At 35.6% G+C, this 27,026-nt stretch overlaps 1 protein-coding gene across 50 annotated transcripts in view; it reads left to right on the forward strand.

The window, feature by feature from the left end:
- The window catches only part of RIMS1 (regulating synaptic membrane exocytosis 1), a 467,111-nt gene that overhangs the window by 434,333 nt on the left and 5,752 nt on the right, over positions 1-27,026 (forward strand). For all 50 annotated transcript variants that reach the window (XM_069488784.1, XM_069488776.1, XM_069488766.1 and 47 more), the window contains 2 exons: positions 18,934-19,072; positions 20,965-21,077. In XM_069488784.1, coding sequence (XP_069344885.1) covers positions 18,934-19,072; positions 20,965-21,077 — 252 coding nt within the window. The remainder of the gene's footprint in view (positions 1-18,933; positions 19,073-20,964; positions 21,078-27,026) is intronic.

The raw sequence follows: 27,026 nt of genomic DNA on the forward strand, positions 1-27,026 counted from the left end.
CAGCAAGAAATTATTTTTCTACGTAAGTAAAAAAAAGTTGCTTTTTTCTCCCTCACATTATAAACTTGGTATGAAACCAAGAGTACAGAATCAGTGTTGTCTGGAATTGTTTTCTTTTTTACCTGACCAATTAATAAGACCACTTCGGGCTTCTATGAAGATTATACGCAGTTAATGCTCTACATTTTAGTTACTGAAACTCAGTCACCTAGTCATTCAGTAAACACTTGCTGAGCACCACTCCGCACAAAGTGCTCTGACAGAAGAGTGCTAAGGGGAGAAAACTGGAAGCGTATATATTCAGATGACAAGTGAAAAATTTTTATTAAAAGTTTATTAAGTTAATCTAAGTGTTTTCATAGAATAATTCATAGTCAATTTCCAATTTATTTATAGGGAAATAATCAATATAGGAGCTTAGGGAGCAATATTACTATAGCTTAGGCTGGTCAGAGTAGGTTGTAAGAAGAGATGCTTTAATTTGATTTTGAAGGATTGGTGGCAAACAGACATAAAGGACATCCCAGGCAGATGGGATGATATAAGGGAAAACTTAGAGGCAGAAAATGTCAGCTCAAGAAGAGGGAACAGGATGTAACCAGCTTGGTTGGAGCATAATGTTATAGTCAGGGAGTAGGAAAACGTAAATATGGCAAAGTTGGTGCGAATCAAATAGGAACACTGTAAATGACATGCTAGACTATGGAAGACCCATTAAAATTGGAGCAAGAGCTCAACATGCCATCTTTATGTAAATTATTCTGTCATGGTTATACAAAGCCAATTTAAATGATAAGAATCTCAATATGGGGAGACCAGTTGAAATAAGATGGAAGGAATATAGGAGATAGATTATGGACTCTACTCATATCTATAAAATACCTTCACAGCCACACCCAGATTTGTGTTTGATTAAAACCCCTGATTAACTGGGGACTGAAGCCTAGCCAAGGTGGCATGTTGGAAAGCCCCATAGTACTGTAAACTCTAAAATGTTGCTAGAATTTCTAGGTGGAAATGGCCAGAACTCTATTGGAAATTAAGAGTTGAAACTCATGAAAGAATTTCATTGAGACTGGAGATACCACCATGGGAGTTATTTCACATAAAGTTGATATCCACATAGTCAAGAGAGTTAAGGAGATCTGCAGAGAAGGCTGTAGAATTTATTACTCATCAAAGTTGAATTCTTGGGAGAAACTATTTTTAAGGAAAAGAAAGAGAGTTAACTAAAAGATAAAGGGAAAAAAAGATGAAAGAGCTAAGAAAAGAACCATAATAGCATAAAGCCTTAGCTGTCCCTCTCTTTGCCATATTTCCTCACTGGTTTTCCAAGATTTCCAATGGGGCATGGAACATTGCTGATGGTCCCCCTGCTTTCCTCCTGTATTTGGGGATCTTGCTGCCAGAGATTCAAGCAGAATTTGCCTTGAGAAAAGGCCAGTGGTTTTTTATGAACTTTGAAAGCACAATTTAGGTAAGATAGATAAAGACCCCAGGTTGCAGGTATTTCAAGGCACAGTAGATAATAACGAATTAGAGGTATAACTTACGATTACTTAATGAAGAGCCTCCCAGGACATTTGCTCCCAGAGCCTTGAATGCCCTTTCCCTTCTTCATCTGTCTAGCAAATTTTCCTTAACTTTCAAGTTATAGCTCAAATATCTCCTCCTTTAACTCGCCCTAGCAGAGCTGCTGACTTGCCCCATGTGCTATCTCTCACGTAGGCATATTTTATACTTCTGATCTTACTGAAATTGAATTGCTTACATGGCTGTAGCAAGCCAAGTTGTAAGCTCCCTTTAATGTTGAATCTACACTGCCTGTAACAATACCCTTTAAGTTCTTAATATATATTTGGGAAGTAAAGGTGTGAGTATTTATGCGTAGATCTGAGAAAACGGATAGAGTATAGAAGGCAGACCTACATACCTTAATAAGCAGCTTGTGGAAGAAGAAATTTGGGGAGTTTGGGGGTTTAAAGAGTAAAATTAAAGAGAAGAAAGTAGAGAAGAAAAGTGAAAATGTATGATAGGAATGCTAAGAAGGAGGGGTACCATTCTCCTAGTACAGAAAAGGAGGAGGAAAGGGTTGGTGTAGATGAGGATTTAGTTGAAAGGGAGGAAGCGTGGAAGAGATCTGTCTTCCTATGAAAGTAAAAGACAAATGGGAGTGAGGGAATATGTGCTTTCTCCTAAAAAGATGAGATTTTTTTACATGAAAAACTTGAAATTTTTAGACTATATTTGTCAACTTAATTTGGATCAAAAACATTTGAAGTGCTTATAACAATGAAAGCCATTATTCCCTTTCTGTCTCTCTCTCTCTCTCTCTCTCTCTGTGCGCGCACGTGCGTGCGTGTGTGTGGGGGGGGGGTGATCTGAAAGGTGTATTGTGGGTGATTCTTACACAAATCTGTTTAATATTTCATCTCTGTGTGTTCTTCCTGCAGCCATGTGCCATCCTAGGGTAAATTACAAGTGCTAGTAAGTCAAACTATGTGTTCTAGAAAAAGGCTCATGGATTATTAGTCTGGTAAACTTTTATTAAAACACGCAAATATAAGTATTCTCCTGGAGAAATGTGATTTCTGCAGATGCTAAGATGTGTAGCACAAATGCTCATCCTGTCTTTCCTTCCAATAGAGCACTATTATGACAACTTTAATTAAGAATTGAAGCTTTATCCATATTTGAATTTTACCGTTTCGTGTTTATTTGTATATGTATGTGAAGTGTGATAAGTATACGCTCAAAAGTTAACTAAGTTCTCTCCCCAGGACACCAGAAAGCTGGAAAGAGTCAGGAATCAGGTGAAGGTCAAAGTTGGGGGAGATAAATTGTAATCTGTTGAGGTCAAGTATAGGAAACACCTGCCAGGATTCAAGGGCACTAGGTAGGAGGCAATAAGCAAGACCAAACCAACTGATGTGTAGATAGATGAGCCCCTTAGCATTCACCTGGTGAGTGCCTTGTAAAGTGCAAAGCATTCAGCGACTTGTAGCTAGAATCTCCAGATCTGAATTCTGGTTCTGCCATTTGCTGTCAGTGATCTTGGCAAAATCACTTAACCCTCTGTCATCCTTGGTTTCCTATCAACAAGTTGAAAACATTTTGCAATTAGTGGAGTTGTTTATGAATATAATTATTATACTGTGGGGTGGAGTCTAACCAGCGGACAGTTTAAATTAGCTTGAGCCCACAGCAGGTCAGGATATGGAGTACAGGACAACAGAATAGGGACAGCAATCTTAGGACAGCAATCAATTAGCTGTTCCAAAACAAGGAGCTGATATACTGGGCCAATGACTCCAAGCCCTGTGGTTCTGGAAGCCTGTTTGAAATTGCTGTATCAGACCTCACAGTCTCTGTTGGACATGCCATAAATGCGTGTTGGTGATAATGATGTACCATATCAATCTTATATTGCAGTGTCCTCAAGAGGAAAATACAAAGGTTAAAGAGAAGTATCTCATTCTGCAATTGAAATTGCTGGTATATATTTCCATGGTATTTAACTTTTACAAATTTGACCATAATTTTTCACCAGAATTGTTTAATGTACTCCTGAGATAATTCTATTTACATATGTCTTCCAGGGTTTATTTTCCAGAGTATATTTTTAATTTGCTTAAGTTTTTTGGGTTTAACTTAGCAAATGATAAAGGAAGCTTTCAAATCCATAAAAATGCTCTTTTTTCTCAGATTGATCTAGAACTTGACTGCTTATTTTCTTTCCAAAAAAAAATGTGCATTTATTTTGTAGAGAAATACAGCTGAAATCAACTTACCAAGCATTTAGAGTACTAGGGACATACAGTATTTTTGTTCCTTTTGTACTTTTTTAGGGATAATTTCAAGAAGCATTGTTGAAAGGCTTTCACTATAGTACTTCAGAATCAGGTTTGCAAACAAAATCTTCCTGTCTCTAAGGAGAACAACAGGACTAAGAGTGATTTCTCTGGAATGTGTTTAATTTGCCTGGGTTCCTATTCATCGTTGGGACACTGTATATGGCTGCAGCCAGGTTGTGCCACCTGTTACATAACAATTTATTGAACCAGAGAGATGCTGAAGTCACTGGAGGTTGGACTTGGCTTGTTAAAGTGGGAACAACTGGAGTATGACAATGTGTGTTCTTTCTAAAACAAACAATCCTGGGTATAAAGGACACTGTCCACTGCTTTCATAACAAGACTATTCTTTTTAAACAAAATGGAAATTGAAGCTTCATCTACAGTAAAAGTCAGAAACTTGGGAATAGAAAAATTCAGGCTCTAATTTTCACTGTGTCAGTAATGAGCTATGTAACCACAGGCTAGGGTTTGACCTCACTGCACCTTGAGTTCTTGAAGCGGAGTTTGGATTTGATCACTTATTTTTAAAGTTCTGGTGCTAAGTTTCAGATCTGTTCTATTCTAAAATGCATAAGTTTAATGCACCTATCATTTGAATTTCAGGGCCTTCAGCTCAATGTTTATTTTTAGTACTGCTTTCATATTGCAGAAGCCTCAAAATATAAGTAAAATATTTAATATTCTTAGAAATTTACACCTGTTGTAATGAAAAGTGGCAGGTTTGTTTTTAGCTTTTATAACAATGTTTTCCTTCTCAAGAAGAGTTATCAACTCCACAATCTTGGCCATGTTCATTTGTTCCCACTTGTTATTGTGTAGCTAAACCAGAATCAAACATTTTTGTGTGGTGAACACTGAAAGCGTCTCTAACTCTTCAAACTCTGAGGACTGTCACTCTTTATAATCCAGTTTGGACAATACCCTGAGAGTATTAAGCAAAGTCTGGAAAGATGAGAGAAACAGAAAGTAATTGACTTTGCTAAGGAAGTCAAATTAGAATCAGTAATATATGCCTCATTCTTATCTCTCATTTTGTTAACATTTTCACTCTATTAATGCCTAGAAATCTGCTTAAGCACATTCATTGTTCTCTTGAAGAATCATTAAATACTGTGCTTGAAATAATTTAGTCAATTTCCTACAGGTAATACAGTTCTGGAGATTGGTAAACCTAATCCACAAGACTTTCCCTTCACCGGCGTACTTTTCAGGATTTTATTGTCTTGTGTATTTCAAGTTCTTGTTCAGCTAATTTTCAAAAGATGAGTAGGGAGATGAAAATTAAAGACCTAATATTTTTAATATTTTGTGCCAATTTTTACCACCAAAGATTTCCTTTTTATTTCCTAAGGATTTTCTCTTGCTCTTCAGATACTGCAAATTTGTGTTGTTATTTAACACTTATTCTAACCACATTCAGTGGAAGAGCAACCAGCCAGCATTTTCCCAACTCTTTTAAGCACACAGGCTCAAGTAAACCATTTTATACACAAGTTATATTCTTCCCCATTATGGAATCATTCTTAATCAGTGGCACACAACCTACCCCCAAATTACTACCAAGACCTGTGTGGCCAGGCCTCAGATTAGCGTGGTTTACTTCATTTGCCTGTTTTCCCGAACCGTGTAATGTCCATACTCCAAGGTAGGGTCAATCTCAGTGCCAGCCTGAAATGAAGTAGTCAGAATATTTTTCTTTAAAAAGACTAGATGGGCAGAATCACATTGTACTGATGGCCACCCTCACTCTTGTGATCTTTTTCTGTCATAAACTTCAGTGTTTCTGATTTTCTCTCCCTTTGTCTCTGTCTCTCTTTAATTAATCCATTCTCCTCTCCCTTAGGTTCTGCAAAATTTCTCCTGAATTTACTATCTTTAACTCCTTCTATGCCTACTAAATAATCATGATACTTTTTCCCTCCTCCTAAACCATAAATTACCTTTCTGATAGCTCAGTAAAGAAATACTATTATTTTTTGTCCGTTTGTTTTAATTCCCATTCCTCTAGAATAGGTATGTCAATTGCATGTTAGAAACTATGCTGATGAACTAACTTGTACCAACCACATGTAGTTGGTGATCATAAATCCAAATAGGCCTCCCATTATAATATAACAAATGAGAGTGAAACATTTCCAGATAATAATATTTTGGGAAAGCAAAGCCCACTTGAGTAGTTATTATTTTCACAGTTGAATTGGCTTCTTCTACAATGATGTAGAATCTCCTAAGTCTCTGGAGGTGGTGGGGGCAATGTTTGAGTAGGATGGGACAGTATGTTTTGATTGATTTATGACTAAGACATGACCTGTATGGGGTCTCTGCCGTGCTTGCTGCCTTGCTCCCTGGAAGCTTACTAGTGAACACATGTGTAATCTTTGTCTACTGAATTGTCTGCCAATGAAAATCCAAATGTCCCTATTAATAAAACAGAAACTGGATTTTTTTTTAAATTAGCAGTAGTAAATATGTCTCTCTGACCACCTGTACTTCTTACCTCTTGATTTTATAAATACAAGAGGAAAAAAAGATGGCTGTTAGTGCATCTGTATTTACTCTTTCTCCTGAACATTCTGGAGTTTAAAAAAAAAAAAAGTAAAATTTCCAATGTTACGGGTTTGGAAGGACTGACCCTACTTTTCTTTGCAATCTCTGCTTAAATCAAACCTTAGCAAATAATGCCTTCACATTCTATTAAATATATGTAGAGAAATATTCACCCATTTATGTGAGGATTGTACACCCGTCATTACAATATGTGGTAGAACATTCTGGTTTTATTCTATGAAGTGCACTGAACCTCTCTCTGCTTCCCTGCTCTTGTCCCACCTCTCTTCCATGAGGAATATTCTGTCTGGGTCTGTAGGTTTCACAGTCCCCAGTGTGTTCGTGTGGAGGATCATTCCCCAGAGAGAGAGAAGTGAGGATTGGTTCTTCAGAGATAGGCACACTCAGTAGAACTGTTACTTTTACACGTCCCCTTTGTCCCCAAGTTTCCTGAACTGATGGGAGGAAAACCTAGAGAATAGGATTTTCCTACTCATGTAAGATTTCCTTATTTTTTTAATTATCAAAAAATGTATTACAAGTTGTTGAGTCTGATCAAAACCCCAAACAAAAATACCCAGCAGATTTGTTCTAATGGTAATTCCTTCAAGTGGATCAAAATAAAGAATTCATTGCTTATGAAGCATGGGTCAGTTTTATGCATGAGAAATTCTAGGCTCGCCTGAGGCCCTGGGCAATAAATGGAAGCCCACATACTATGTGTCTTTTAAAAGTTATAAACCAAACCAACAAAATGCTAAATAAAAGGTCTTTTAGTATCCTACCTAGACAACTATCTTTGTAATGACCAAGGAGGTCCAGTTTAGAAGTCTGAGACTTCTCAGAGCTCTGTGCTTGTCCTTGGCTTACCCCATGGTCTGCTAGGACCAGTCACCCACTTTCTTCTCTTGCCACACTTTGGCTCCATCCTGCACCTTGAGGGCCCTTGCACACGTGTTCTCTCTGTCCACACCCACGTGGACTTGCACATTGGTGGTGCTATTCGTCCTCAGGAAGATGAACCCTAGAAAGACACCTGGGGCAGCCCTGGCTGTGGATTCAGGGCCATTTAGTCAGGAAAGTCTAGGATCCCAGGAATCTGAAGACTTATTCAGAAGGGAACATGGGCTCTGGATGGACATGGACCCTGGGTGGGCACATCCTCTTGGCTGCCTCTTGGTCCGTGGGTGTCTTCCTCAGAAATTTTTTGCCGAGGCCAATATCTAGAAGAGTTTTTCCAACATTTTCTTTTAGCATTCTTATGGTTTCATGCCTTAACATTTAAGTCTTTTATCCATCTTGATTTAATTTTTGTAGGCAGTGAGAGATATGGATCCTGTTTCATTCTTCTGCATGTGGCTATCCAATTCTCCCAGCACCATTTATTGAATAGGGCTTCTTTCCCCAGTGTATATTATTGTCTGCTTTGTCAAAGATCAGTTGGCTGTATTTGAGGGGTTTATATCTGAACTATTTTTTTATTTTAAAAATCCATACTTGATTTTATGTAGAATACGATCTGCTGTGATATAAAATAGGTTGCTGTAACAAGACAGCCCCAGATATAGTGAGTGGCTCAATCAAGAGTATCACATAATAGTCCCAGTGGACAGTCCAGTCTGGAGCTGTTATAATGACTCTATCGTGTCAGGGGCCCAAGCCCTGCCAGCTGCATTAAATGCTCCCATTCCGAGACCCAAAGTAGCTGCTGTAGCTCCTACCATCACATCCCCATGCCATCAAGATAAGAGGAAAGAAGAGAAAAGTGGTTAGTCCTTAGCGGGGACTAGGGGGGAAGCTCTACCAGTAAGAGAAAGGGTGAGGCTGGATACTGGGGCCACAAGCAGTCTATGTGACATGTTATAACTTAATTATACTGCATTCTAAATAACATTTTGAGTTAAATGGGAGGCTGAGAAAGAACATGTGCTTTGACTAGAGCAAGGGGAATTGGCATCATTCTACTTAAAGACCTAATCTGTGTAAAATATTTTGCGTTCTTATTGTGTAACCGTGAATAACTTCAAATAGGTGCTGGGCACTTTCCTGGGTGCTTTATGTACATTATCTCATTTAATACTCAAAATAACCTTAGGAGCTAGGTTTCATGATCCCCTCTGTCAATAGATGAGGAAAGTGAGGCACACAGAGGCTACGTAGGCTGCCTGCAGGCACAGAACTAGTAAGTGGTGGAGCCGGTACTTGAATCCAGACATTCTGATTCCAGAGTTGCCCCTCAAACCCCTTCCTGTCCAACTGCCACTTGGAATATTAGTTTCCCTGATGAGACTGGATAGGAGGAAAGAGTCCCTTAAACCTTGAGTTTAAATACAAGTTTTTAAAAAATATATGAAACATACGGTAAAACATTTGTTTCTTTCTGGGTGTCACCCTTAAGTATTGTTTTATTTTTATAAATAGGGTGGCAGATAGTAAGGAGATATTCTAGATTTTTACTTAATATATGAAATCCAGCCTCATCTGAGGTATTAACTCATACCAAAGGAGAGTAAAGAAAACCGATTTGACCTATATGTGATATATTTACTACTACTGGACAAATAAAATATGAGGCCTTATTTTCTGATTATCAAGAGTTGTTAATAAATGATTTAGATATACCCCTGTAATATTTCAGACCACTTTTAATCTAATCAAGGCAACCAGGAAAAACAAGCCCATTTCAGCATTTGGGGCTTAATCTCATCCTCACACTACTTAGGTGATAATTTATCCACACGTGCTTTAAGTTGCATTTAAGTCATCACATTCATTAAGTAATATGAGGACCTTAGAGTGTTAAAATAATAATATCCACTCCCTAGATGTATTAGTTTGCTAGGGCTACCATAAACGAAAGACCACAGACTGGGTGGTTTAAACAACAGATATTTATTTTTTCACTGTTCTGGAGGCTAGAAGTTCATGATCAAGGTGTGGGTGGGTTTGGTTTCTTCTGAGGTTCTGTCTCTCTCCTTGGCTAGCAGGTGGGCACTATCTTTCTTCCTCTTCCTAGGGTGGTCCCTCTGTGCACAAGCACCCCGGGTGCCTCTCTGTGAGTCCTGATCTCTTCTTCTTCTAAGGGCAGTTAAATTGGATTAGGGCCAATCCAAACGACTTCATTTTAACTTACTTACCACTTTAAAGTCCCTGTCTCCAAATAAAGTCACATTCTGAGGTACAGTGGTTAGAGCTTCAACATATATCTTTGGGGGCAGTGGGTCACAATTCAGCCCCTAACACCAGAAACACTTTGGAACCCTTAAAGCTATGAAATCAAATAATCTACAAGAGTGAGAAATTCAGGATTTGAATGTTTCCTCCTCTTTTACTTGGCTTTGGCCAAAACAAGATGCTATACAGGTGGTGTATTTCAATGACTATAAACCTCTTCGGTGTTCTTTGGCAGCCTTGTTAGTTTAACATGCAGGTTTCTTACAAAAAAATAGCTATTAGCCACCTTAGATGAGCTGAAGAAAAAAATAAATAAATGTCAGTGTTCAAACAGATGAATCTCTTTTCTCAAGTAGTATCTGTAAAGAACTTAAAGTACATGGCAGCAAAAGAAAACATTTTATCTCTTTTGGGTTATGGGAGTGGAATAAAAGAGGATAAGTACATCACTGGAAAAGATTTGAGGTATTCTTTTGAAGGAAAATATCATCAAGAGAATTTATTCCATCCATCTCACAAAAATATTCTGAATAATACTATTTTTAGTTTGTTGGCCACTATATTTATTTCATTATAAATCTCTTTGGAAAATGAGAAGACGATAGTGGAGTTTATGGTTGGTAGGATTAACCTGGAGAATAAGTGAGAGAAAATGACAAAAACCATAAAAGTCAAAGAACCCTCATGCAATTTTCTAAAAATAATCCTCCAACCTATGAAATTTTTACAAGTTCTATTTATCTGGCTTAGGATGAAATATATTTAAAAACCTTGGCACAGCACAAACGGAACATTTTTGTTTATTTGTTTAAATACTAAAGAAAGTTGTGTCACTATTAGGGCAGACTAATAAAAATTTCTGACTACATGGTTACCACAACAATTGGAAGCATCTGACATAACAAAGAAGTACTGTTAGATATTTTCTTTTAAAGAATAATTGTTGGAGATCTATGATAATATTACTATATCATATTGCATATAATACAAAGTACATACAATTTTATATGGGGAATATTAGTATTGGGAAGACCAAGACCTTGAGATCATTAAGAACAGCATGAACCATAAATCAACATTAGCCAAAATGATACGGAACCAAGCACAGAGAGCATTAGAGCATTAGGTAAAAGGCCTTGGGCGATCCCTCCACTGCTTACTTCTCTGCTTCACACCTCACTGTATTCACTCACCGTTAAATTAGCTCTGGTCATTCAGGAAATGTAGTTATCTCAAGGGGCCATATTCTTTCTCATTTTAAGACCTTTATGTATGCAGCTCTCCTGGCCTGAAATACAACTATACAACTCTGTCCCCCTTCACTGTCCACACAGAGTGTCACAGTTTCCTAAGAAAATTCCTTCAACACCAATATCTGATCTCTCAGTAAGTTCAAGATTGTCAGATTTTATAGTTTGACTACATTGCTGCTATTTGGTTTGAATACTAGATAAAGTCATGGGTTTGCTTTTAGGCAGCCTATTTTAGAAATCATCATAAACACCAGAATTATCTTCAAAAACTGAAACAAAAGAGAAGACTTGCATGGAAGTCTCATGGTCTCTCCAAGTTACATGTTCATTAAGTGGCATTTGCAAGCAGCAGACTCACACTTAACTGTTTGGGTGATTCTCTCTCTGCCCTTCTCTTCCTTTCTCCATATTATTGAGTTTACATTTGATAAATATATAAAGTGAAATTCATATAAAATAAACCCACTGCCTAGCACTTATACTGCATGACAGTTAGACTTTACTTGTCCACCTCTTCTAGGTCATGAGATGGCTGATGTCAGGGCTTCTTTTCTTTTCTCATTTATGCACATAATTGGGGCACAAAGCACTCAGGTAACAATTTGTTGAGTAAGTAAATAAAGGACAAAATAAGCAAAACATATTAATGACAGCTTTTCTTTTTAAAAAACTTAATTTTGTCACCATATACATAAAAAAATAAATTTTATCACTGATCCCAGTTGTTACTTTCAGAGTGACCAAAAGATTATACTTAACTCTATACTTTGTGAGTTAATAGCCATTATTGTATTTATCCTTTGGACCCAAACTGTTTAGTCAATTAGATGATATTCTTTTACTGACTTCTGTAGTTAATTGATGGAATCGTATAGTCATTTTGGCATCAAAGACTGCTTTTTATTTTAATGCAATCGATTAAGCATATTCTATATCAACTTGAATAGATCTTTAAAACAGTAAAAACAGTACTTAGTGACAAAAGATATATAATGCAATGCTGTTTATGTAAACTAAAAATACAAGCACATAAAATAACACACATTTTGCATAACACATCCGAATAAAAAGCTATACATTAAATACATTAAATTGCCAGTGGGGGTAGGGGAATGACAGTAGAGTATGCTGATAAAATGGAATGAATGGATGAACAGGTTTAGATATATAAATAGGACAGAGGGGTCTTGGTGGATCCAATATGGCAACGTGCCAGTAACTGAAGAATGTCATTAACAACCCTCTGCACCTAAGATCTAAATACATAAATTAACACAGGTATGCACGTATACAGACGTATTTGTCTATAGATACATATATAGATATACATTTTTTAAAGTTAAAAAATGAACACGTGAAGATTCTTGTTCATTCATTAGTTTTCTTGTGATTTCTTCTTTTTTAATTTTTTTTTCATTTCAGAGTACTATGGGATGCAAATGCTTTGGTTATATAAATTGCCTGTGCACTGCCCGACAAGTGTGCCCATCCCCCAGACAGCGCACACAGCATCCGCTAGGTGCGGGTTTACCCATCCCGTCCTGCCCCTTCCCACCTGCCCCACACCGCAAACACTGCATGTACTCACCATTAAATTGGTACTAATTGGTCAGAGACTGTGTTTATCTAATGTTATCTATGTTTATCCATCTGTCCAACCAATAATATTAGACCTAATAATGTTGCGTTTTTCCCCGTCCATTTAATCATTCCCATATACATAGGAAAAGCTCTACTATCACATCTTAAAAAATAGAGAGCCTCTCCTAATACTATGTGACTCTCCAAATACTACCTCTCGATCACAACAAACCTTTTCAAAATAGTCATAGGAGCTGTCTCTGTTTCCTCATCTCTCATTCTCTCTTCTGACTGGCCACTCCTTGTGGGCACCTAAATGACTGTGGGCGTAGAGTGGGGTTACTAGTTAGTTATTTCACCAAACCTACTCCCCTCGAAGTCAGTGATCTCAACGCAGCCAAGGACTATAATCACTTTTATGTCTTTCTCTTACTAAAACTTGAATTAGTAATCAACACATATTTTTTTTTACTTCTTGAAACACTTTCTTCTTCTGGTTTTTGTACCATTGCACTTACCTATTTCCCCCCTACCTTAAAAGGTCCTTCTTTTCAGCCTCTTCAACAGTGTTGATTTTCTTCTGAACCTCTCTCTATGGGAGTATCCCAGGCTCCATTCTGTTTACCCTTTTTTTTCTATTTCTTCCCTAAGTTATTTCATTTAGCATCATAGATTTTAATTGTGTCTGCATGGCAATATATCCTATCTATCTATTTATCTGTGTATCTATTTCTAGTTCTGACCTGTTCCTCATGGCCCTGATGCATAAATACATGTTTATTGCATGCCCTATCCTGTCTTATTACTGGTGTATCTCTCACACCTAGAATGATGCCTATTATACTGTAGATTCTTGGTGTTTAATGGGTATGTAAAGAATGAATTAATAAGTCAGTGGATATTTCTAAATATAACGTAAATATGTAAAGAGAGAAAGAGTTTACCTTTTGGAGCACCTTGAGAGAAAGTTTGTTTTAGAATATGGGTAAAATGTTGCCCCAAACATTATGGATTTTACTAATTTTTCATGTGTTTGTGATTGGAAAATATTAAAATGAACTATTTTTCTAATTTTTTGTTCTTTGTAGAATACTTGGGACAGCATTTTCAAATCAAAGGCTTCATGTTATAATTTGATAGTAAACTTCATATGTTTATAAGGTTAATGATTCTTCAGTGCATACAAATAATTATTAATACTGGTGGTATTCTTAAAAAACATAACTGCATTTTCCAGTATGTATATATTTAATGCATTATATTGATAATAAAATATTACATGTATGTAAAATATATGTATGTGATTACATATAATTACAGCATATGTAGAAAGATAAATGCAGATAATTATATATTATATTTGTACTTGTATAGAATAGATATGTTGTTTAACAAAGTTTTACAAGTGAACTTGTAAGCGCATATATGAATGTATACATGAAAATATCTGTGTAGCTAAACCATTGTTCTATTTGCAAAATAAGGAAGACCAGACTTTGTGTTTTCCTAAATGGTGGCATAAAAGAATAATTACAAGACTGAGATTCAGAAAATCAGGTTTCTAATTCAGCTTTTGCTGCTAACTAGCATGATGCTGAGCAAGCCGTTATACCCACTAGAATGTAAGCTCCATTAGGGCAGGGATTTTCATCTGTTGCACTCATTGCTGTGTCACTGGCATCCAGAACAGACTGGACTGAGTTAAGTGCTGAACAAAATTTGTTGCATGAATTATATTTTTCTAAGTTTACAGTTTCCACATCTATAAAACAATATTTCTTCCAGTCCTCATATCCCAAATTAATATTACAGCCCTTACGAATTTAAATAAGACAAACTCAATGCTGGAACTATTTATTCAGCTTCTACCTGGGCATTTATATTGCTTAGTCCATCGAAGCTCTTTTTATGAATACTGATGGATATGAATAAGGCAGCAGCTAGGTTTCAATTCACCTGCCATCTTCAATCAGAAGGACTAAACAAAAACTTTAAAACTAAAAATATATTATTCAAATTCACAAAATTAAGTATAAGAGAAAATCGAATAACTAACCTCTCAAATGATTTTTTTCGGAGTGTATAACATTTACATTTGAGTAGTTATTAAGGTTTAAAAGCGCTTTAAGAATTTTGGGACAACCTATAGATATACCCTCCTTTAAGAAAACTTGATATCCTGGTTAAAAACTAAAAAACAAATTAATAAAGATTATTCACCTTTAAAATTTCTCTTTTCATTCATTAAACGAATATGTAACGAACACAACCATGTGAAACCTGTGTTAGGAAATGCAAGAGAAATCAGGTATTAACAGTCTACACTCCACAGTCACCTGGACTCCCAGCCACGCACAGAGCCCTGAGATCACTGGCGACAGAGCCTCTTGGCTGGAGGCAGCATCAGCCTTGGAAAGACTGGAGAGGAAGCCTGGAGACCCGTGCGCTACTGGCAAGACAGCCGCCCTCCCCAGACCACCATTACTCGCACCCCCCAACCCCCAATCTTTAGGACCAGTCCCCGCCGTGTGCTACTTCTCTCTTTCCTCATGGCTTGTGTCCTCACTTCCTCCACACGCTGCTTAATGAGACCTTGACCGCTTTTTAAATAAAACCTTGCCGTCTCCCCTACCATTCTCTATCCCCTTTATCCTGACCATTTTTTTCCATAGCACTTATTACCAGCCATATTATATCTTTGTTTGTTCATTGTCTTTCCTGTATACATGCACAAACATACTAGAATGTAAGCTCCATGACAGCAGGAAAATTGTCATTCATCAGTGTACCCCGAGCACCTAACGCAGTGTATGACACGTAGTAGGCGCTAAGTAAATATTTGTTGGATGGTTACATGGATGGGTGAAAAACTAAATGAACTAACACTCTAACCTGTACCCCCATACTGCCGATCCTCTTAACTGTATCTCCTCCAGTTTCCAGCATCACCTCACCATTTGGATTTAACATTTGCTCTAATTTTTCTAGCTATAATCCTCATTATTTTCAATAACAATTTGTTTTTAGGCCGGGTGAGGTGGCCTATGCCTATAATCCTAGCACTCTGGGAGGCCAAGGCAGAAGGATCGCTTGACGTCAGGAGTTTGAGACCAGCCTGGGCAACAGCGAGCCTCCATCTCTACTGAAAATAGAAAACAAAAATTAGCCGGGGTGTGGTGGCACGTGCTTGTAATCTCAGCTACTCAGGGGCTGAGGCAGGAGAATCGCTTGAGCCAGGAGTTTGAGGTTGCTGTGAGCTAGGCTGATGCCCAGGTGACAGAGAAAGATTCTGTCTCAAAAAAAAAAAAAAAATTTGTTTTCTGCCTTGGCCTTATTGCTTCATGCTGCCTTGGATAAACGCTTGTCATAATTCTACTTGGCTCAGTACTTTGGTAATACACCCATGGGGCTTGACCCTGTCCCTCAAGTGCGATCTTGCCAATATGTGGGCATGAATGCAATGTTACTCTACCACAGTAGCTTCATAAATGAACTACCTCTAGGAAGGAAGTATAATATATAAATGAATAAATACCAAAATTGAACTAAACAGCATTCAGAATGGCCATAAATGAAGTCCCTGCCTTCAGTAAGTGTACACATTCAACAGTGACAGTCCAGGTAGGCAAGACAGAGACCCAAAATGGAAAAGGTAGAAAATTCCTGAGCCTTCGATAGGGAAATGGGAACATCCATATAAATGTTGGTAGGAGAGTAAATTACTATAATGCTTCTAAAGGACAATTTAAAAAATAGCTATTAATATGAAACAGATTCCTGCCCTTCAGTAGCAGTTCAACTTCTAGGAATTTATCCTATAAAAACTCTCCTTTAACAATTGGAACTATCCAAATGCCCATCACTAAAGAGATGGCTTAATTTTGAAACCACACAGCCATAAAATGGATGAGTGCAATCGTTAAAAAGAATAAATGTGTACATGTTTGTATTACATTATATTAAATGGAATGTGGAAATTACACATTAGTATTTATGTGTATTAGCAAGTTTATACCACGTCCTAGATACCAGAAGAAACAGTGAGCAATACTCACAATGTTCCTACCCTTGTAGAAATTATCTTATAATTGGGAAACAGGCAACAAACAAGCAGATAAGGGTTTAATGGCAGATGAAGCAGTCCTATGAAGAAAAATAAAGCATGGCAAGGGGATAGAGACTGATGAGGATCAGAAAAAGCCTCTCTAAGGAGATGACATCGGAGCAGAGATAGGAATAAAGTGAGGGAGTAAGGCAACAAGGTCAGAGGGACAGACAATAATAAAAAGGGCCCTGCAGCAGCATGTTTGGAGGTTCAAGGAAACACCAAGTGTGGCCGGAGAGCCATAACCACATGGAATGGGAGCTCTGAGGGGTTTCGGGAACCAGGTCACATGGCATTTTATGGGCCTGATAACCATTTTGGGGTTTCCTTTTAATTTTGATGAACCATTATAAGACCTTGAGCAAGAGAATGATATATTCATATTTATATTTTTGAAGACTCACCATGGCTGTTAGGTAGAGAATATTCTAAGGAGGAAAAGAATACAAGCAGTGAGACTAGTGTGGTGTGGATGTTGCAGTGGTCGTGTTGAGTGATGATAGTGGCGTGAAGTAGTCTTGGAGCAGTGGAGAGGAGGAAGAGTGATCAGATTTGTGGTTCATTTTGAAGGTAAACCAAGAGGATTAGCTAACGGGTTGGATGTGGGGTGTGTTAGAAAGAATGACCAAGGATGATTACAGGTTTTAGGCCTGATCACCTGAGTGCAGGGAGGGAGGACTTGGCGGTAGGTGGTGGTAGTGTGATGGAGGTGGAGAATGAAGAGTTCTGTTTTGGATATGTTAATATTGAAGTGTCTATTACATCTCTAAACGGAGCTAATAAGCAATTGGATTAATGACTTTGACTTTTAGGAGAAAGGCTGGGACTGTTGATGTGTAATTTTGGAAGCATAAGGGCATAAATGGCTTTAAAACCATGGCTGAGATTACCTAGGAAATAAGTGTAGAGAAAAGTAAAAAGGTCCAAGGGGTGGCCTAGGGCTCTCCTATATCTAAAACTCTCGAGGAGGAGGAGGTGGTTCCAGCACAAGAGACTGGGGAAAAGCAACCAATGACAGAGGAGGAAAAATGGAGAGTGTGGATCACAGAAGCCAAGTGAAGAAACGTGTATAGATATAAAGAAAAAAATAGCACCCAAATTATTAACCACCATCTTCTTATGGGGTGAAATTATACAGGATGTTCAACATTTGATGTATCTGTAATATTTGAATATTTTGTAATATACATATATTGCCTTTGTAAACAAAACTAGCAATAAAAATGTTAAGAACAAAAACAAAAATTTAATAAATCTATTAATGTATGGGAAGCATGAACATTAAGTCTATATAGTATAATCTATTATAACTTTGATTAGACATTTACAAAAGGGTTGCAGTGACCAAAAATGAGAGGAAAAATGCAGTTTTTCATATGGCTTATCTAAGAGTGTATTTAGGTGCTGCTTTACAGAGATTTCATGGATTGAAGAGTTTATACATATATATATAGTTAGGTGTGTAATTATATAGAGAGAGCATTTTTTCATATATTGTTAATGGGTGTTAAATGATACTATACAAAAAATAGAAAACCATAAATGTATATAGAATGTGTAGATTGGATAAAGTCCAACAGTTTGTCTAACCTATTGATACTGCTCATTCGTATAATCAAATAAAGGTTCCAGAATTTTATTTCTGTGCTATGAATGGAATGATGGTTACTGCTATACAAAGTGGCTCAAGGAAGTTGCTCTGAACTTAAAGAACTGCAGTGGGAATGACCAGCCAGTATAATTCACAGTGCAAATGGGGGCGCACACCTCAAAACTGCCAGTCAGAAGTCATGCAGCTGAGTCAGAAGGCCATGAGTTAGCTGCACGGCCTTGGAATTAGAATAATATATGTTGTATCCACCCCCATAACGTATATACCATCCCAAATGACATAGTTTATTTTAAAGTGTTGCAAAAATCATTAAATAAAATACTACTGTTTCTCTTTATGGGGATTGCTGATATAGGATGGTATCAAACTGTGGTATTTTTCATGCTTGGTTTCAAGTGCCCCCTTTTCTTTAAGGACGTCTATTCCCACACAGTTGGAGAATTACAGATTAGGAGAAACCTATTAGATTGCTCACCATCATCTTTCCCCATAACAGTTTTGTGCCAAATTCAGATTTTCACTGAAGTTGTCAGTAACAATAATACCACGAGTTTGTTTTTGTTCGTTGAGATTCGGGCAGTCTCAGGAACTGTGGCCATGATTTACCTTCCGCCGCTACCCCTCTTAGCCAGCGCACACTTTGGCAAAGAGATTTAATTAAATAGTTATTTTCTTAGACTACTGTTTTTCTGATTAAATTTTTAATTATATGTAAAATTAACGATTGTATTTGCAGGATCAATTGATATTCAGGGGAAAACTGTCTAAATAAAACTTAGAGTTTCTTTTACTCTCTCCTGTCAGAGTCGGGCCACAAGAAGTTGAAAAGTACCATCCAGAGAAGCACAGAGACAGGCATGGCAGCCGAAATGCGGAAGATGGTCAGGCAGCCAAGCCGCGAGTCCACGGACGGCAGCATCAACAGTTACAGCTCGGAGGGGAAGTAAGTGATGTCAGCACGTCTGCGCGGCTCTAGAACCGTGGCTCGTGTAGTAATTGGTGAAACCACAAAGCCACCAATGGTTACTGTGCAGCTTTTTTATTTATCCAGAAGTTCAACCATCCATTTTAAAGCAGCCTGGCCTCTTCTAAGTACACACGGCCATGCCTCTGTACCTGGTCACTCACACCTCTCCAAGGAATGAAGAACTGCTCAGTTAACACGAATAAACTGATTTCCATCATCTGGTAAAGCCCAGAATAGTTCCTTACTGGATGTTTGGTGGAGAAATGCTACACTTAATGCATTCTTCCACGTGGGAAACTCATTGTCTGGCCCTGTCACCAAAATCTGAAATTAACATTTGGAAGTGAGGAACTGATTTCCCGTTTTCTTAATTTTCTCCAAGCTATTTTGGGTCCTAAGCTGTTGTAAGTCTAACATTCTCATACATGTAAGCAACTTAATGTTGTCTTGTTTTTAAAACATCACTGTCTCATTTCTATCTTAGGAAAAAAATTTCAGGTTCTATCTTATTATTTTTCTGATTAAAGAGTTTTAGTTAATTTTGAAAAAAAATCACAAGGTTTTTTTTGTTTACTTATTTTTTTTACCATTTCATATGGATCTTGCACAAAACCTGCATTTTCCCATGCTTGAGAATATTTTGGTAAAACTGCACTTTTATTAAGGTAGGGGGTCTTACAAATAAGCAATTATGCTGTGGTGGCTTCCATGGAGATAGACTATGTATACATTTTCCATAAGTATTCATTCATTGCCATTTAGATTCCTCACATACCATTCTAAAATTCATAACTTTTTACTACCATTTTTCTATTTTGTTTGAAAATTAAATAAAATTATGCCAAATTAATATTTCTGACACTCTTTCCATCAAAAAGCATTTGATCAAATGATTGGTATGCATGACTGTTTATTTGATCAAATGATTGGTATGCACACTCCCAGCAAGGTATAGCCAAGAACAAAAAATCAGCAGGTATGGAGGTAAACTTTTGACAAAATACCAATATTTGATGAAGTAGTATAAAGCATTGTACCAGTGAAGGACTGGAGACATTATTTTCTGATACAAACGTAACAAATCAAATAAAATTTGCCTCCACCATAGTTAAGCCGCTGAGTCTGTCAGAGCTTTTTATTCGTAGAAATATGCTCATTCAAAAAATACATGTGGAATGCCAACTACGTAACAAGCATGGTTTTCATTACCCAGAGACAATTACATCTATCAACAAGAGCACAGTCACTGCTCTTGTGCAGCTCACATCCTTGGGCTTCCAGGGAGCCATATTACTAGAATATGACTAGAAATAGACATATTTTAACCAATTAATTTTCATTTGGACCACATAAAAGTCTCATGTAATTTAGACATTTAATTAATTCAAAGATGAATAAATTAAACTCATTGTATTTGTATATAAGAACTTGTACTATGCTATGGTATTTATTCAAGAAATTATTAACCACTTTTTTAAAATTTAGCATTAATGTTACTTAATGTTCATAAGCAATTAATTATCTATGTAAGGTTTATGATATAAAATTTTCATCTTACATTTTATATCATCAATACATTTATATAAGGATTTGGATTTGGTTTTGTAAGTGTCCAAAACACTTAGTACATTAAAAACTGAGTCCTCCTGAATAGAGAATCAGGTCTTAAATTGAGAGTTCATACTTTTTCTCAAACAGTGTTGAGCCTTGTATACTTGGCTCAAAGCAATGCAAAGAATCAGTAAGTAAACAGATTGTCTAAACATTGTTCATGTTTCATAATCAAACCTAGTCCAATGGAAACTAATGAAAAGAATTCTAGGAGATTTAATGTTTTGTTTCTTTGGTTTTTATCCTTTTGCTGATAGCTTAATATTTCCTGGAGTGCGACTAGGAGCTGACAGTCAATTCAGTGATTTTCTTGATGGATTGGGACCAGCTCAGCTTGTTGGCCGCCAAACCCTTGCCACCCCTGCAATGGGTAAGAGTCATTTTTTTCTGCAGGAAAATTGATGTTTTATGGTTGACAATGTCATTTAAAATAGCATAATAGTAATACAAGTGAGAAACAACATTTTAGCTAGGGGGTTTCCAGTTGCAAGCAACTATTCTAATTTCCAGTGCATTTTTTCTAATTTGAGACATTATACAAAATGAAATAAAATTAGTCTTAAATATATGAATTGCCAGAAACCCTGGCAAGACAGAGAGTCTACAGTAGATCCAAATGAAGGATAAGGGTGGCATTTCACGGCATGGAAATAAATGATGGCCAATGAATATTCAGTAAAGGATGGTAGCATAACTGTTTAACGGAGCGAAACATAATTAATAAAATTGCCTCCCTACTTCACAACTTACAAAAATAATAACATTGCAGACTGAATTATAAAAATGAAAAATGAGGGTGGACAAAGACACTAAAAAGTACTAGAAAACACTTAAGTTAATGTTTCTATAGTCTTGGAATGGGAAAGAATTTCCAAAGGGACAAACAAAAGCTGAAAGAATTGAAATTTTCTAACAGGAAAATATAACCTAAATGAAATTTAAAGAAAGATGCCAAATGGAGAAAATTACATGTAGTATGTACAATAGATTTTTCTCTGAAAGACATGATATTCCAGCTTGAAAGGAACTATGGAGAGAAAATAGATCCACATGAAGGTACATCATTGTGGAATTTCACAACACTGAGGATTGATAGACAGTCATACAAGGTTCCCAAGAGGAAAAATATTAATAATTCTATAAAAACTATCAAAAATCAGAATTTCTTTGGGCTCTTCTGATTCTCATTGGACTCTTCACTAATAATACTGGAAGCCAAAAGACTATTAGCATTACCTTCAGAATTCTGAGTAAAAACTGATTTCTGACCTAGAGTACAATATCCAGCCGAATTATCAAATAAGTTTAAGGCTGAAATAAATACATACTCGGACAAGCAAGATCTCAAAATATTTTTCTCATTTCCAACATTGCTCAGAAAGCTACTGGAGGATTTACTTTAACAAAATGAACTAAATGAATTTTTTTGATTGTGAACTAAAAAAAAGAGAAAGATGAGATCCAGTAGATAAATGCTTCCCCATGAGAGAGATGATTGGGATAACCAGGGTGATAGTGAAGGGAGAACTAAAGATAGCTGCAGCAAGATTTGAAAGCAATTTGTCCAAACTGTAGCATGTTAGATTTCATAAGATGAAATCTGTAGAACACCTAATGTGTTTGATTTTATAGAAGAAGTAAACAACCAGGAGAGACTAAGGGTTTGAATTAGTGATATGTACGTAAAAATACAAGCACATACTTTTTCAAATGGTACCAATTAAGTGTAGGGAAAAGGAAGATCTATCTAAAAAAGGAGAAGTCATCATAGTATTCTAGTTCACATAGCTGTAGATAAGGTGACAGTATCATAATAATGTAAGTATTTTTATTAGGAGAACGGGATGACAGAAATTGTCAGGTATGTAGTAGGGGTAGGAAAGCAGTAAAAATATCAAAATTAGAAATAAACTATAATATCTAAAACTGAAAAAAGAAAATATTTTGTAAGTATGGTGCTTAGAAAAAGTGAACCAAATGTCAAAAGTAAAAAATCAGATAAATACATTGATGACTTTGAAAGCAGTGACTTTTGGAAGGCAAGAAGTTGAGGGAGGGGATGGGAGTCAGTTGTTTATAATAATAACAAGTCTTATTATAGAACTGTTTTGCTCTTTAAATTATGTATCTCTGTGATGTTAAAAAAAAACTTTAAAAAAACATTAAAAGGATAAAAAGAAAACAAAAGACCTCTAGGAACTGAGCTCTAAAACAGAATTATAAAACTAATGAGAACATCTAGAACAACAAAGTCGATCAACTGACCTGACAGATAAACAGAATTCACACCTGAGAAATGGATATGATTCAACTAACTAAAAGTAACTTAGAAATAACTATATTTAACATTTAAATTTAACATTATAAGTGATATTTAACATTTTCCCAACTATTATATGTAATTCACAGAAAAAAGACAAAGAGATTCTTAAACAAAAAAAGCGTACATTTTTAAGAAAGTTGGAGAATGAAAAATGTTATGATTCAAATTTAAAACTCAATTGATGAGCTAAATAGTATGCTGAACAAAGCTAAAGATCTAATTAATGACATGCAAAGAGAGGAACTATAGAAAATCACCAAGAACACAGCCTACATATATATATAAATTTAAATATAGAAGAGAATCTGAGACATAGGACTAATAAACCGAAAAGTTCAAAGTTATTCTAGTAGGAACCTAAAAAGAGAATAGAAAGACAACTTTGGGGAAAAAATACAATGGGTGAACCATTTAAGAAAAACATGAAATCTGAAAGATTGAAAGAGCACACTGAGTGGCGAACTGAACAACGTATACAAAACAAACAAACAAGGAAAAACTTAATGAAATTTCAGGACATCATCTCAAGTTGTAAAGAAGAAAAAGATTACCTAGCAAAGACAGGGAACAAATTAACAGCTTTTGTTTCTTAGCAATGCTAAAAAATTTAAAAAGAGAAATGATTCTTCAAGTGCTAAAGAAAAGAATTACCAACCTAAGACAAAGTTTCATTCAAGAATAAAGATGAAATAGAGACATATACATTCACAAAAAGACTTATAAAATTTGCTGTCTACTGCTCTTCACCAAAAGATGTACTTTTTCAAGAATAATAAACCTAAAAGAAAGGAATGGGATACAAGAAGCAATGATGAGCCAAGAAATAAGTGAAAGTTGGTAAATTTATAAAAGCAATAATTTAATAAAAACAACAATAAAAACAGGGTTTTGAGTATGTGTTTAACAACAAGCAGGAAAAAAGCAAATTATAACAAGGTGAAACAAAAATACCAGTCAACATCTACATGAGAGTTGAGAAGTTGAGGAGCTCTTAGATAAATCGAGATCCTTGTCTTATTTGGGAGTAAACAGAAAAATTTTTATGTAGAAAATATAAAAATGAGAATTCATATGTTAAATATTTAATACTCTCTTTAATAATAGAAATAAAATGTTTAACTTCTAAACTAGCAAAGGGGCAGAAAAATAAATTTTAAAAGTCTGTTTATGTAAAAGAAGACAGAGAGGAAAAAGAAGGCATTTTAAAATAAAAAACATGACATAAAATTACAAAGGAAAGCACAATTCTAAAATTAATCACAATAAATGAAATAAGTTATTCTCAACAATAAAAGGTTGAAATGATATTGAAGAAACAAAAAAAAGCTATATGTTGATATTCACTGGACACCAGTCTAAAATAATCCAGTTAGTATTCACCAAACACAAGTTAAAACAATAAAAATAAAAATCTTGAAAAAAGAGTATGAAGAATTTGGCTACACCAATGGTAGGGTAGGTAGTTAATACCAGACTTCCCTCCGACAATAGCTAAATGTTTGCTTGAAGACCAGGTTCCTTGGGAGGATGGATGCCTATGTGTAGCAAGCCTTGTTTTCAAAGCTGTTCTTCCCTGGAGGCATTTTCTGATTTGTATTTCCCAGTGGAAGGACTGAGAAGCTTAGGTGTACTTTGTTTAGCTTATAAGGGTTAGCAGGTCAAGAATTTGAGTTAGCCATTGATCCTCCTTTGATTTTGGTTGGAATCTAAAAGTTCAATATACCCTGAAAATATGAGTAACTTGGAAGTAGTTGGGCTTCTGTAAGAGCTATGATTCTAATGACTTAAGTTCTTGATTTTGGTTAAAGTGATCTGAGACTGCAGACACCTTACAGAAACAAAAGTAAATCATTTCTGATGAAAGATAACATCTTAGGTGTTAATTGTCTCTAAAAACAATATTATAAGTAAAATTTCCAGACTTCAATCACAAATTACCAGGCACACAAGAAAGAAAGATGTTTTTTTTCAAATGCAGAAACAACAGATAATAGAAACAAACCTGAAATGAATACAGGTATTGAAGTTAAATATTTAGACTAAAAATAATGGTTCAAGGAGATAAAAAACAAGATTGAGAATTTTATGAGAAAACTAAAAGTTTTAAGAGCCCAATGGAAATTCTAGAATTGAAAAATATAACTGTGCTTAAGAATTCAATCGATGAGTTACCAGCAGTTTAGACAGAGCTGGGGAGAGAATTGGTTAACTGGAGTTAGATAAAGCCATAAGAAAGTATCCAGAATTAATCATAGACACAGAAGAATGGAGAACATAAATAAGAAATTAAGAGAAAAGGGTGAGTGTATATATAAATATTTATAGTTATATATATATATATATATATACACATATGTATAAAATTAAAGTCCTAAAACAGGGAAAGAGAAAGTATAGGGCAGAAGCCATTAGAAATAGAATGGATAAGAAAGAATAATTCAAATGTTTCTAGCATAAAGAAAAGACAAATATTTAAGGTGATGGATATCCCAATTGCAATGATTTGATCTTTACAAATTATATGAATGTATTAAATTATCACATACACCCTGAAAATATGTACATATATTATATATATATCAATAAAAATAAATAAAAATTTAAAAAACAAAAAATAAAGATAATAAAAATTTTTAATAATACATACATTGAGAAATTTCCAAAACTGAAAATACACATCAAGCCATACTTTCTAAAGTCCCTATGAATCCCAGGAAAAATAAATTCAACAATATTAAAAATAATATAACAAAAAAGTAGATTTTTTCCATGAACACGTGGTTGGTTAAGTATTTGAAAATCAATATAATTCACCATAGTGCTCTACTATAAAAGAAAAAAATGACCATCTTAATATATGCAAAAGAAATGTTAGATAATATTCAGCATTAATTTATGATTAAAAAATTAGCAAACTAGGAATAAAATGGAGCTTATTTAATCTGATAGAGAGAGAGAGTGTGTGTGTGTGTGTGTGTGTACCCACATCAGCTTGTCTAAAAAGTTTTAAATCTTTCAATAATTAAGAGGTAAAGGTTTTGAGGAATATGCATCCTCATACGCTGCTGTTAGAAGTTTAATTTGGTGCAGTCACCAATTGGGGCGATATGGCAGTATCTGGTTAAAAGTGAAAATGTATATATACTATGACTGAGCAATACCACTTCCAGTTACATATCCTCAAGAAGTTCTTTGGAGCATTCTTCATAACAGTACCAAATAGGAACAACAACAACAACAACAAAAGACTCCCAATTGGAAATTAGGTAAATAAAATATGACAGTCATACAATAAAATATAACATAGAAATTAAAGAGAATGGACTAGATCTCTATACATAAATATGGATGGATAGCTAAGAAAATATTGAGTGAACAAAGCAAGTTGCTGAATGATATCACTTATACAAATGCTTAAAATTTGTAAATTTATTTGAGATAAATATTTTGAAATTATTTTTTTAATTTTATTTTTTTATTTCAGAATATTAAGGGCATAGAAATGTTTTGGTTACATGGATTGCTTTTGTACTGCTTGAGTCAAACTTATAAGTGTGCCCATCACCCAGATAGTGTACATTGTACCTGTTAGGTAGGATTTCGCCCATCCGCTCCTCACTCCTCCCACCTGCATGATTTCCATTGAGTTTTACTTCCATCTGTGCACCTGAGTGCTAATCGGTTAGTTCCAATTTAATAGTGATAACATGTGGTGTTTGTTTTTCCATTTTTGTGATACTTCACGTAGGAGAATAGTCTCCAGTTCCATCCAAATTGTTGCAAAAGGTATTAATAAGTTTTAAAAATATAACCTACCAAAAAAGAATTTAAGAAGAAATAGAAGGTATAGAAAACCTGAATAGAACTATAACCATTACTATTTAACATTCTACCCACCAAAACATGGGGGTAAATAGGCCAGGTGTTTTCACAAATGACTTCTAACAAATACAAACTCAAAAGAGATGAAAATTATGAAACAAACATTTCCATGAA

Source organism: Eulemur rufifrons, chromosome 15 (genome assembly GCF_041146395.1).
Source record: "Eulemur rufifrons isolate Redbay chromosome 15, OSU_ERuf_1, whole genome shotgun sequence".
Lineage (NCBI taxonomy): Eukaryota > Metazoa > Chordata > Mammalia > Primates > Lemuridae > Eulemur > Eulemur rufifrons.